Source organism: Salvelinus namaycush, chromosome 3 (genome assembly GCF_016432855.1).
Source record: "Salvelinus namaycush isolate Seneca chromosome 3, SaNama_1.0, whole genome shotgun sequence".
Classification (NCBI taxonomy): domain Eukaryota; kingdom Metazoa; phylum Chordata; class Actinopteri; order Salmoniformes; family Salmonidae; genus Salvelinus; species Salvelinus namaycush.
In genome coordinates this window covers 48,262,407-48,273,690 of record NC_052309.1, presented here as the reverse complement: position 1 = coordinate 48,273,690, position 11,284 = coordinate 48,262,407, and the positions used below count along the sequence as shown (strand labels likewise).

Here is an 11,284-nt window from a genome sequence, read left to right as displayed (position 1 = left end):
CTGGTCTACCACCATTGCTTTAATGTATTGTTGTTCTCATTAATATTGTTGTTGTTGTTAATGGTAATCCCATGTCCACTACTACTATTATTACTGCTATTGGTCCCACCATTTATTTATCTATATATATATATATATATTTTATATAGATATACATGTTTATTTTTTCTATATGTGTACTTTGACAATGTAAGTAATAATGAACTTGCCATGTCAATAAAGTCTTAAATTGAATTGAATTGAAATTGAGAGAGAGAGAGAATAAATTGAGGGACAGTGTCAGAGACCAACCTACCTAATATTGTCTTCTGTGCCAATGTTATTGTTATTGTTCATTGTATGGTTAATTTGACCCTTGATTAGTGTTCTTACTGTTGTCCCGTTGACAATATTGATTATAGTTATTTTAATGATGTTAATATTGTAAATCTCCAAAGTAAGCTTTGGCAATATGTACATTGTAACGTCATGCCAATAAAGCAAATTCAATTGAATTGAGAGAGGCGCTGAGAGAGAGAGGCGCAGAGAGAATGAGAGAGAGGCGCAGAGAGAATGAGAGAGAGGCGCAGAGAGAGAGGGAGAGGCGCGGAGAGAGTTAGGCGAGGAGAGAGAGCCTCTCTTCGCTGCCCCCACCTTTCCCAAAAAGTCTGGAAACCTGGTCAAAATGCTTTACATTAATCTTCCAATAGAATGCCTGCCGAGGCCATGTGGTGATCCGTAAAAACCCCACGGGAGAATGGTAGCGCCCAACAGCCTATTGCTCTGATTCCTGGACATGTAAAAACGATCAATTCGGACTGTATTCACCCTAGCCCCAAAAACCTTCACCCTTGTATACTGTCTTGTGTTTGGATGTTTAGTTCTCCAAACATCCACTAGGTCGAACTGATTAATGACAGTCCCTTACCACGCCCACTGACACTGAATGAGGCTCTTCCCCTTTTCTGTCTTTCGTTAAGTCCATTGACCAGATCCAGTCCCCACCGACCACCAGCGTCTCCTCAGGCGCTACCTGTGAGAGTTCCTGTCTAAGACTCCCAAATAGAACCCCTCTCTCTCTCCCTGTGTTAGGCGCATACACATTTATCATGACAAAACCCATGTTGTTAATTTCTGCTTTTACAACAAGCAGCCTACCCCTACACACCTCCTTTGAGGAGCACATTTTTACAGACAGACCTGATGCAAAAAGGACTGCACTAAAATTTGTCCCATGGCTCAACACACTTGCCCCTTTCCACCAGAGCCCCCAATCGACTTCATTCATCACGTCACTATGCGTCTCTTGCAGAAACAACACCTGTACTTTTTGGGGTTTTACATATTCACCCGACACACTCCTCTTTCCCACGTCTCTGGCGCCATTTATATTGAACGAGCCTACCCGAAGAGTCTCCATAAGAAGTGGGAGAAAAGCCAGCAAAGAAAGAGACCAATAGCAAAGCTCAAAAAGCCGCAGTGTCAGAACGAAACTATACATCTAAACAGTGTCTGAAGGTAGACCCTTACGCACTGTGGTGACCCACTTCCTAAACCGTTTCCTGGGTGAGAGGACACCATGCCCCTCATTTTTCATAGCATGTTGTACTGATCTTACCAACTTTCTCAGATCAGAAAAAAAAGCCTCAAGATTAACTTTTTTCTCCTTGGTCTCATTCAGGAACCTTGTCAGTTCCCTCCAACGTGTTCTTTGACCCTCTGCTTGACTGGCTGTCAGCTCCTGACCCATTGAAGAGGAGTCTGAAAAAAAGGCCTCCTCTTCCTCAGACTCACATTCCTCCTCATCTCCATCTCCCATCCTGACCACCTCTAGCCTTCCTCTCTGGTCAGGGCCCCCCAGCACCAGGCAAAGGTTCCTTGGCGCCTTTGACCACACCTGCTTCTCCCCTCCCACCTCCTTTCTTCTCCCCCTTTTTCCTTTTCTGCTTGACACCCTCCTCCTCCCCCCTAGTCTCTTGCCCTTCCCCACTATACTCTCCTCATCCACTAGCATAACCTGACTAGTCCCAGTCTCATCTACACCACCATCTCTAGCCTGACTAGTCCTAGCCTCATCTACACCACCCTCCATAGCATGACTAGTCCCAGCCTCATCTACACCACCCTCCATAGCATGACTAGGCCTAGCCTCATCTAGACCACCCTCCATAGCATGACTCATCCCAGCCTCATCTACACCACCCTCCATAGCATTAGGCCTAGCCTCATCTAGACCACCCTCCATAGCATGACTAAACCCAGCCTCATCTACACCACCCTCCATAGCATGACTAGACCCAGCCTCATCTACACCACCCTCCATAGCATGACTAGACCCAGCCTCATCTACACCACCCTCCATAGCATGACTAGACCCAGCCTCATCTACACCACCCTCCATAGCATGACTAGACCCAGCCTCATCTACACCACCCTCCATAGCATGACTAGACCCAGCCTCACCTAACCCACCATCTCTGGCATGACTAGGCCCAGCCTCATCTACACCACCATCTCTGGCATGACTAGGCCCAGCCTCTGCTGTCTGCGTCTCATTGCCCCCTGCATGTTGACCTCAATTTCCCCAACTGGTGCTTGTACCCTCACCTTGTTTAAGGCCTTTATGTGGGCACGCAAAGCTCTTATGCCCCAAATCCCCACACTCAAAACACAAATCTGTGCTGGAAAACCCTGCATAGAGCCCCTCCCCATGCCTCACTTTAAAATACACATTTAGCTGTTGCTCATTGTTATTCAAAAACATAAACACTTGCCTCCGGAACGAAACAACGTGCTTAATGGCATCTGCCTGAAAGCCTGCTGACAGTACATGAAAACCACTAGCAAACTTACCAAAGCCACTCAGCTCTTTCCTGATTTGACCATCCGTAATAAACAGAGGCAAATTTGCAACTACCACCCTTGTCGAATGGGTAGAAAGAGGCGAAAATGGCACCAACATACCCTTTACAAGTATTCCACTAACAATTAGCCTACCAACCAAATTTGCTCTTTTCATGAACACAACCACAGCTTTGTTCGTTCTGGAAGCGGAATGTATAAATTCAGCTCCTACCTGTTCACCGACTGCGGACAGAACCTCCTCCACTTTAACTCCATTCTCAGGAACACACCTGAATCCATGCCGTGTCGATAACGTCTCCTCCTCGCTAGGCTGAGAAGCCATCGCGCACACCACACCTTCCAAACTCCAGGAAACTAACTCTGTCCTCTTCCATCCTAACTTTGAAAAAACCTGTGGATACCAAAAACAAATAGTGCATTAACCTTCCAGAAAATAGAGAGATGCGCGCTCACACACAGAGAGAGATGCGCGCTCACACACACACACAGAGAGAGATGCGCGCTCACACACACACACACACACACAGATAGAGAGATGCACGCTCACACACACACACACAGAGAGAGAGATGCGCGCTCACACACACACACAGAGAGAGAGATGCATGCGCACACACACAGAGATGCGCGCTCACACACACACAGAGAGAGAGATGCGCGCTCACACACACACAGAGAGAGAGAGAGAGATGCATGCGCACACACACACTTGCTTTGGCAATGTAAACATATGTTTGACTGTATAAGAAAGAGCCTTATATGATGCCCAGGATTCTGGGCCATATTGCAACAGTGGAAGTTTCAGTCTCTCACACACTGCCCATGTTGATGACGTCAGGCTACCAGACCCGTGGCTTTAGTTAGAAACCTACCATTTCACCTGGCAAATTAGTTTACACACAAGCTTTGATATTTCCCAATGTTTACGTAATCGTTCCTTTGTGGTTGTGTGTGTGTGCAGTGCGATGGGTGGATTCCATTCTCAGAAATGAGAAAGTTTGAATGTTTTTGTGTAGTGAAACGTTTTGGTCAAAAGTAGTGCACTATGTAGAAAATAAGATGCCGTTTTGGTACGCAGGCAAATCGAATCAAAATCAAAGTTTATTGGTCACGAAAAAAAATAAATAAAGACATTCAGAAAGAGCAGTGTCAGAGACTGGAATATAAAGAAACGTTATATAAAGTACCCTCTGTAATTATTGGCACAGTGAAAATGTTTTGTATTGTTTTGGCTCTGTACTCCAGCACTTTGGATTTGAAATGATACAATGACTTTGAGGTTAAAGAAATTACAGCACTTTTTGTACATAGTTCTCCCGTTTTAGGGGAATGAAAGTATTGGGACAAATTCACTTATGTGTATTAAAGTAGTCAAAAGTGTATAATTTGGTCCCAGATTCCTAGCATGCGATGATTACATCAGGCTTGTGACTCTACACACTTGTTGGATGCTTTTTGTCGTTTGTTTTGGTTTGCGTTTCAGATGATTTTGTGCCCAATAGAAATGAATGGTAAATAATGTATTGTCATTTTGGAGTCACTTTTATTGTAAACACGAATAGAATGTTTCCAAACACTTCTGCGTCAATCCGGATGTTGCAATGATTACGTACAGTCCTGAATGAATCGTGAATAATGATGAGTGAGAAAGTTAGAGGCATAAATATCATATCCCCAAGACATGCTAACCTTTGGGGTTGGGTTAAATGTGGAAGACACATTTCAGTTGAATGCATTCAGTTGTACAACTGACTAGGTGTCCCACTTTCCCCTCTCACCATTACAATAGCGTGGGAGGTACGATATTTGTGCTTCTGACTTCCTCACAAATCATTATTCACAATTCATTCAGGGCTATTCGTAATCATGACCGCATCCATATTAATGTAGAAGTGGTTTGAAACATCCTATTCTTATTTACACTTTTTTTTTAAATGCTCTTGTGGCTGTCTTTGCAATTTAGTTTATTTTTGTTTGCGCTCGTTAGCATACTTAGCTAGCAGCCTCCATAGAAATTCGCTATAGAATTTTGTTAGCATTCTGGTAATAGACGCCCAATGGGCTTTTTTTGCGTAAAAAAAAAAAAATTGTGCCCCCTTGTGTACTCAGCTGGTAATACACTAAATCCCGGGATGAGAGAAGGATGGTATGACGATATGAAAATCTGGATAACGCCCAACCACTTGGGGTCGGAAGTTCAGAACCAGGGCTTGGAGGGCACTATGGGGTTGAAGGCTGAGCTGTAGTCAATGAACGGCATTCTTACGTAGGTATTTCTCTTGTCCAGGTGGGATAGGGCAGTGTGCATGGCGATTGTGTCGCCTGTGGATCTGTTGGGGCGATATGCGTATTGTAGTGGGTCAAGAGTGCCTGGTAAGGTGGAGGTGATATCCTTAACTAGCCTCTCAAAACGCTTAACAATGAAAGAAGTGAGTGGTACTGGGCGATAGTCATTTAGTTCAGTTACCTTTTGCTTTCTTGGGTGCAGGAGCAATGGTGGACATCTTGAAGCAAGTGAGGACAACAGACTAGGATAGGGAGAACACGCTTAAATGACTTATCACATCGGCCCACAGTCCACGACAAGGAGAATAGGAAGGTACGATACGGGACTGTCCTTGCTCAGCACACGTCTCGTAATTAGAATCAGTGAGTCTCACAGAGCAGTAGCGTCAGTGCTGAGTCCTCGCTTTCGCTCTTAATTGGAGTGCGGTTATTTTCGGCGCAATCTGCTTCTTTCTGATTGCAGATGGATTGTGTTCTATCTCCTCTCCTCGCACACTTCCCGTTGGGTTGAATTAGTTAGTGACTGGTTTGGTATCTCAAGGTGCAGAGAACCGCTCCGTTCCTGTGAATGGGGAAGTGACTTGGCTGTCTAATGTGATACTATTATACCGTGTGGTTTGATCTGAAAGGAGAAGTGTGGATGCCATCCGAGCCAGCCTGTTGTGTATTGGTGTTGCGCAACCAGTAAAACGGTTGAGTCCTGTCGTTTGTCCCAAATGGCAACCCTGTTCCCTACGAAGGCTCTGGTCAAAAGTAGTGCACGATGGGCCTTGGTCAAAAGTGGTGTACTATATTGGGAATTTGGCGGGCTATTTGGGACGCTGCCCAGTGCTGTGTGGAGATCAATAAGCTCATTTGTGATCCTAGTCGAACATGAGCTTGTTGTCCAGAGGGGAGCTGTTGACTCACTGTGAACCTTTCCTTCTACCAATTATTTATTTGTTAACAAGCATTAACTCTGTTTGTTTAAAAAAACATCCCACTGAGAGAGCGGGCGGCAGGTAGCCTAGTGGTTAGAGCGTTGGGCCAGTAACCGAAAGGTTGCTGGATCAAATCCCCGAGCTGAGGAGGTAAAACTCTTTCTGCCCCTGAACAAGGCAGTTAGCCCCACTGTTCCCTGGTAGGCTGTCATTGTAAATATGAATTTGTTCTTAACTGACTTGTCTAGTTAAAGGTGAATTAATTTTTTTCAACTTTAGCCTGGCACTAAATGACAAATTCCAGTTCAACTCAATGCCTTAGCGGAGAATGATTGTTGATTTCTCTGGATCACTATTAGAAATAGGCCTATTGTTGCTTGAATTGGAAGTTTTGGAACTTTGCATCCGTGGACACAGACATCAGTATTGACTGAATCTGCAAAATACATTGAAACTGCCACTAAAAAACAGCATCTCTAATTTGCTGTCAAAGTGTATTCAGTGTAGTACAGGACGTGGGTGGGTGCAACCTTGGCCATGTATAGATGTCTCTCTGCTTCTTGGTTTAACACTCTGTGTCCTCTGTGCTGTGTGTTCTCTCTCCCCACAGCTTTGGCAAGCAGCTGGGGGGCAGGCGAGGCTGTGAATGCATCACTTTAGAGCCGACAGAAATGATCGTGGTGAGTTGAGCCGCCGCTTTGTCCCTCTTGCTATCTCTCTCTCTCTTTTCTCTCTTCTTTCTCTCTCTCCCTTTCTCCATATCTACCGACTCAGTACAGAAAGACAAGAACAAAAACAGTGACTTGTGGCGGTAGGAAGCCGCTTTACCCACGTGCGGTCTAGAAATCATTGGGGGGGGGGGAGGGGTGTTCTCGGATCCGGACTCATTGCGGGAAAGAAATGAACATCCATGGGCGCGTGGCGTAGCGTTTGTTGTCCCGAAGCTCTCCTCTCCAGGAGTTTATCAGCTTCGTCTGAACGAGGCCTTATAGCCTTGATCTTAGGAAGACAATAATACAACTCGATGCGATGCCCACAAAGTCACCCGATCAGTGCGTCGGCCTACGTTGACGTGTGTCTGTCTGTCCGCAAGGCAGCTACAGCTCGTCATAGTTCCAGCACACCGTTCAGAGGCCGGGGCAGGTACAGCAATCTACTAGAGCCATCTCCCTGAGCAGGCCTGCCCAGCGAGCACGGCACACCGCTGCTTCTGAAGCAGAGGCAGGGAGGGAGGGAGGAAGCAGGAAATGAGCTCCTCTATTAGATTTGGCCTGCTGGCCTAAGTCCTCTGTCCGTCCGCTGGTTATCATCCACTAGAGGAGGGGTATGGGGGGTGGAAATGAAAGTCTTCACCGTGTGCAGATGGACTGGCTGATTACCTGTGCCTGGGAGGACGTGGGGGGGGGGGTAGGCTGGGGGGAAAGGCCATTACGTAAGCTGCTTGTTTGTTTGTTGTTCCTATCCGCCCATTTCCTCACCCTATCGTCCATAGGACTGATAATAACCACAGGCAGTGTTGTGGGTGCTGTTGGATCGGTCCACACGGGCAGCAGAGAGAGAGAATGAAATGAGACAGGGACTGTTGGGAATGACCCTTCATTGATGGCGTCGTAGCAAAGTCATTGGAGAATAATCACTTGAGTTCTAAACTGACAAAGGTGTCAATCAAGTACCTTTTACATGACTGACTATTTTAATGGACATGCGTTTTGCATCATTCCCACACCCAATTGTGGCCTCAGTGCGTTCCTGAACAGCCTAGCCGTGCCTAATGCTTAGCCACTGCATGTGTGTTCAAATGAAGCCATGTTGCATGACTGAAAAGGAAATTCGTTCCCATTAATATTCCAGGGGTAGTAATGGAGGGAACCTGAGCCACTGCAGACACGCAGACACACACACAAACACATACTCTCTCACTCGCTCACTCGCTCGCTCGCTCACTCACTCACTCACTCACTCACTCACTCACTCACTCACTCACTCACTCACTCACTCACTCACTCACTCACTCACTCACTCACTCACTCACTCACTCACTCACTCACTCACTCACTCACTCACTCACTCACTCACTCACTCACTCACTCACTCACGCTGCTGCACCACTCAGTCAAATCACTCACATTCCAACCAATTACCTAATTGAGGCCTGGGGAATTATCACAGACTAACTGCTCACGTAATTTGCGTAGCCAGGCCAGTGGTTGGACTCGTTGGAGATGTATGGCATTTTATGTCTGTTTTATGTCTCTGTCTGTTTCTGTCTGTCTCGGCCTGTTTGTCAGGGAGCCTTGTAGTTCACACACCGAGACCGGCTCATCCAGGAGATAACTTGTTAATGGTCCAAGCAGGAAATATCTCTCCACGTGGACAGACTCTTTGTGAACAACACTGTTCAGAGTTGAGACGTTCTGTTTACTAGTATGTGTGTCATTACAGTTATTAGTCTTTAGAGTGTTTTTAATGTTAGGTTGAGATGCTCAGTCAGTCTTCTGTTGATGACGTTGCAGTGATAACACTGTTAGGCTGTCAGTCTGGTTGGTTTTTCATTACAGCAGTATGTGCTGTTCCATAAACCAAACCCTCCTAGAGTTGTTATTCAGTACATTTCAACCATGACAGAAAATCTTTGCGCCTCGTATCTGTGACACCGGGGTCCGTTTCTCTGTTAATCTCTAGTGACAGGCAAAATGGCCAGGCTTTTACAGCACGGCCCTGACGTGTGGGCTTTCCTCTCCCTTGCTGTCGCACACGCCCGTTAGTGGCTAACGCACGCACAAATGGGAGTGGTCTCTGCAGGAAAAGGCCTCTCTGACTTCGTGTTGGACTGTCTGTCAAAGTGTGCACCTGTCTCACTAAGGGAGAGGGAGGTAGAGCGAGAGCGAGGTCACAAGGTTATCCACCCCTCCCCCCCGCTACAGCGCTAGATAGAACTTTGTGGAATGCTGCAAATCTACGACGACGAAAAATAAGCATTCTGTCACTGCCAACGTACTAAACTTGGCGAGCCCAGTCGATTGTGAGATACGACGTATACATTTTATGTGATCAATTTGGGTCACGGGGTTCCCAATTTGACCTTTTCTGCGAACTCTGCCAAGCAAGCAGGAAACGACAGCCGTGGGCCTCCTGCGCGCGCGACAACACACACAAGGGAACGCCACATAAACCCAACGCTGTCACCGTCTACTTTTCAAAATGCAACGGACTTTACCACATCACCCAACACAACGTGCCTTTTACTGTAGGCCTATTGTCAGAGTCCATTTATCTCCTTTAATGCCTTTTCTCTGTAGCCTAAACAAAGCCGAAGATGCTTGAGTCCCGTGCGCGACACAACACGCCAAGCTTTACCCGCTCGAGAAATGTACAGTGCATTCGGGAAGTTCTCAGACCCCTTGACTTTTTCCACATTTTGTTACGTTACAGCCTTATTCTAAAATGTATTAACCTGTTTTTTTTGCCCCCTTAATCAATCTACACACAATACCCCATAATGACAAAGCAAAAGCTCTGTCAGGTTGGATGCGGAGCGTCGCTGCATAAAAATTTAAATAAATGGTGTATTGCACCATTGTAATGGTAATGACATGAACATATCTGTTCAGCAAGACGTTCATGCAAGCATTATAATATATTTACAACCCAAAAGTAATGTGAAGTCCACTCATAACTTATGACATGAGCAATATATTTAGACTAAGTGTCGTCCGGGCCTGACAGCTAACTGCAGGCTAACTAGGCAGAGAATTGTGTCATGGGAGACGGAATGCACCCTGGGAATCGGTGTATGCTGTAGACGACGGCAATACAGGCCTTTTCAAAATGACAATAACAAGGAATTGTGCAGTAGTGCACTTACAGTAGTGCATAAATACTACCAGCATAATAACTGGTTATTAATGGCAGACTTGTCCTTTAAGGTTTTGGTTGGGGTTAAGGGTCAGTTTCAGATTGTGGTTAGTCGTTTTGCAGGTCAGCAGTGTCCATATAGTCTCTACCGTCTGTCCCGGCCAGCTGATGTGCCGAGGAGAGGGGTCCGGGGCCACACCCTTGTCATGCCTCTCCCATCTCTTCTCATCCTCTGTGCCCATCATGTGTTTCATTACATCCTGATGGATGACTGGAGCTCACAGAGATGACAGCCCTGCAGTCTGTACACCAAGACACCAAGACACACACACACACACACACAGATTCTCTGGGTTGGGTTTGTATATTGCAGACTACCCTCCCCTCTCTGATCCTCCTCCTCAATCCCACTCTACTCCAGGCTCAGAGGTTTTACCCACCCACTCCTATATGAACTAGAAATGTAATCTAAGTCATTGAGCGTAGCGAAACAGTCGGCAATAAAAAGTGTTCTTGCGTACGTAATTGTCCACCCGTGATGCGTAAAATACAGTGGAAAAAGTTGATTTGCGTGAGCAGGGATTTCACGACTCGGAGAAGGAAAGAGAAAGCGAGAGAGGGAGCAGTTGGGGGGGGAAGCCCAGCATTGTTCAGACGAATTTATTATTATTATTTTTTTTCTGCTCCAGCTTTCCTCCAGCTAGGTCGGCGGAGGCATTTGGCCCTCACTGTGTCCAAACGAGCAGAATCTGATGGGTTTACAAACACACCACAGAGACTGGAAGGTTACATCAGCTCCTCCACTGTCCCGATAAACCCGCTCTCTGGCCTCGTAAAGCCTCCTCTCAAACAACACTGACTTAAAAAAAAAAAAGAAAACACCGAATGACAATGACCGTCAAAAAAGCTTTGTTGTTCTAGTGAAAAAACTCTCTTAAAATATGTGACTCTTAAACAGTTGGAGCGTTCTTCCTTACATTTTTTTAATAGTTTAAATGTTTTTCAATAGTTCCGTTTCACAAATCACCTCACAAATGTAAACTATTTGCTCAGCTTTGGTTATACACTGAGTGTACAAAACATTAAGAACACCTTCCTAATATTGAGTTCCACCCCCTTTTACACTCAGAACAGCCTCAATTCGTTGGGGCATGGACTCTACAAGGTGTCGAAAGCGTTCCACAGGGTTGCTGGTCCATGTTGACTCCAATGCTTCCAACAGTGGTCAGGTTGGCTGGATGTCCTTTGGGTGGCAGACCATTCTTGATACACACGGAAAACTGTTGAGCGTGAAAATCCCAGCAGCGTTGCAGTTCTTGACACAAACCAGTGCGCCTGGCACCTATTACCATACCCCGTTCAAAGGAACTTCAATCTTT

The 11,284-nt window shown here is 45.9% G+C and overlaps 1 protein-coding gene across 1 annotated transcript in view; it reads left to right on the top strand.

The window, feature by feature from the left end:
- LOC120032004 (rap guanine nucleotide exchange factor 6-like) overlaps window positions 1–11,284 on the top strand; it is a 142,475-nt gene that overhangs the window by 49,274 nt on the left and 81,917 nt on the right. The window contains exon 5 of the mRNA XM_038977913.1: window positions 6,661–6,730. Within this exon, the coding sequence (XP_038833841.1) occupies window positions 6,661–6,730 (70 nt within the window). The remainder of the gene's footprint in view (window positions 1–6,660; window positions 6,731–11,284) is intronic.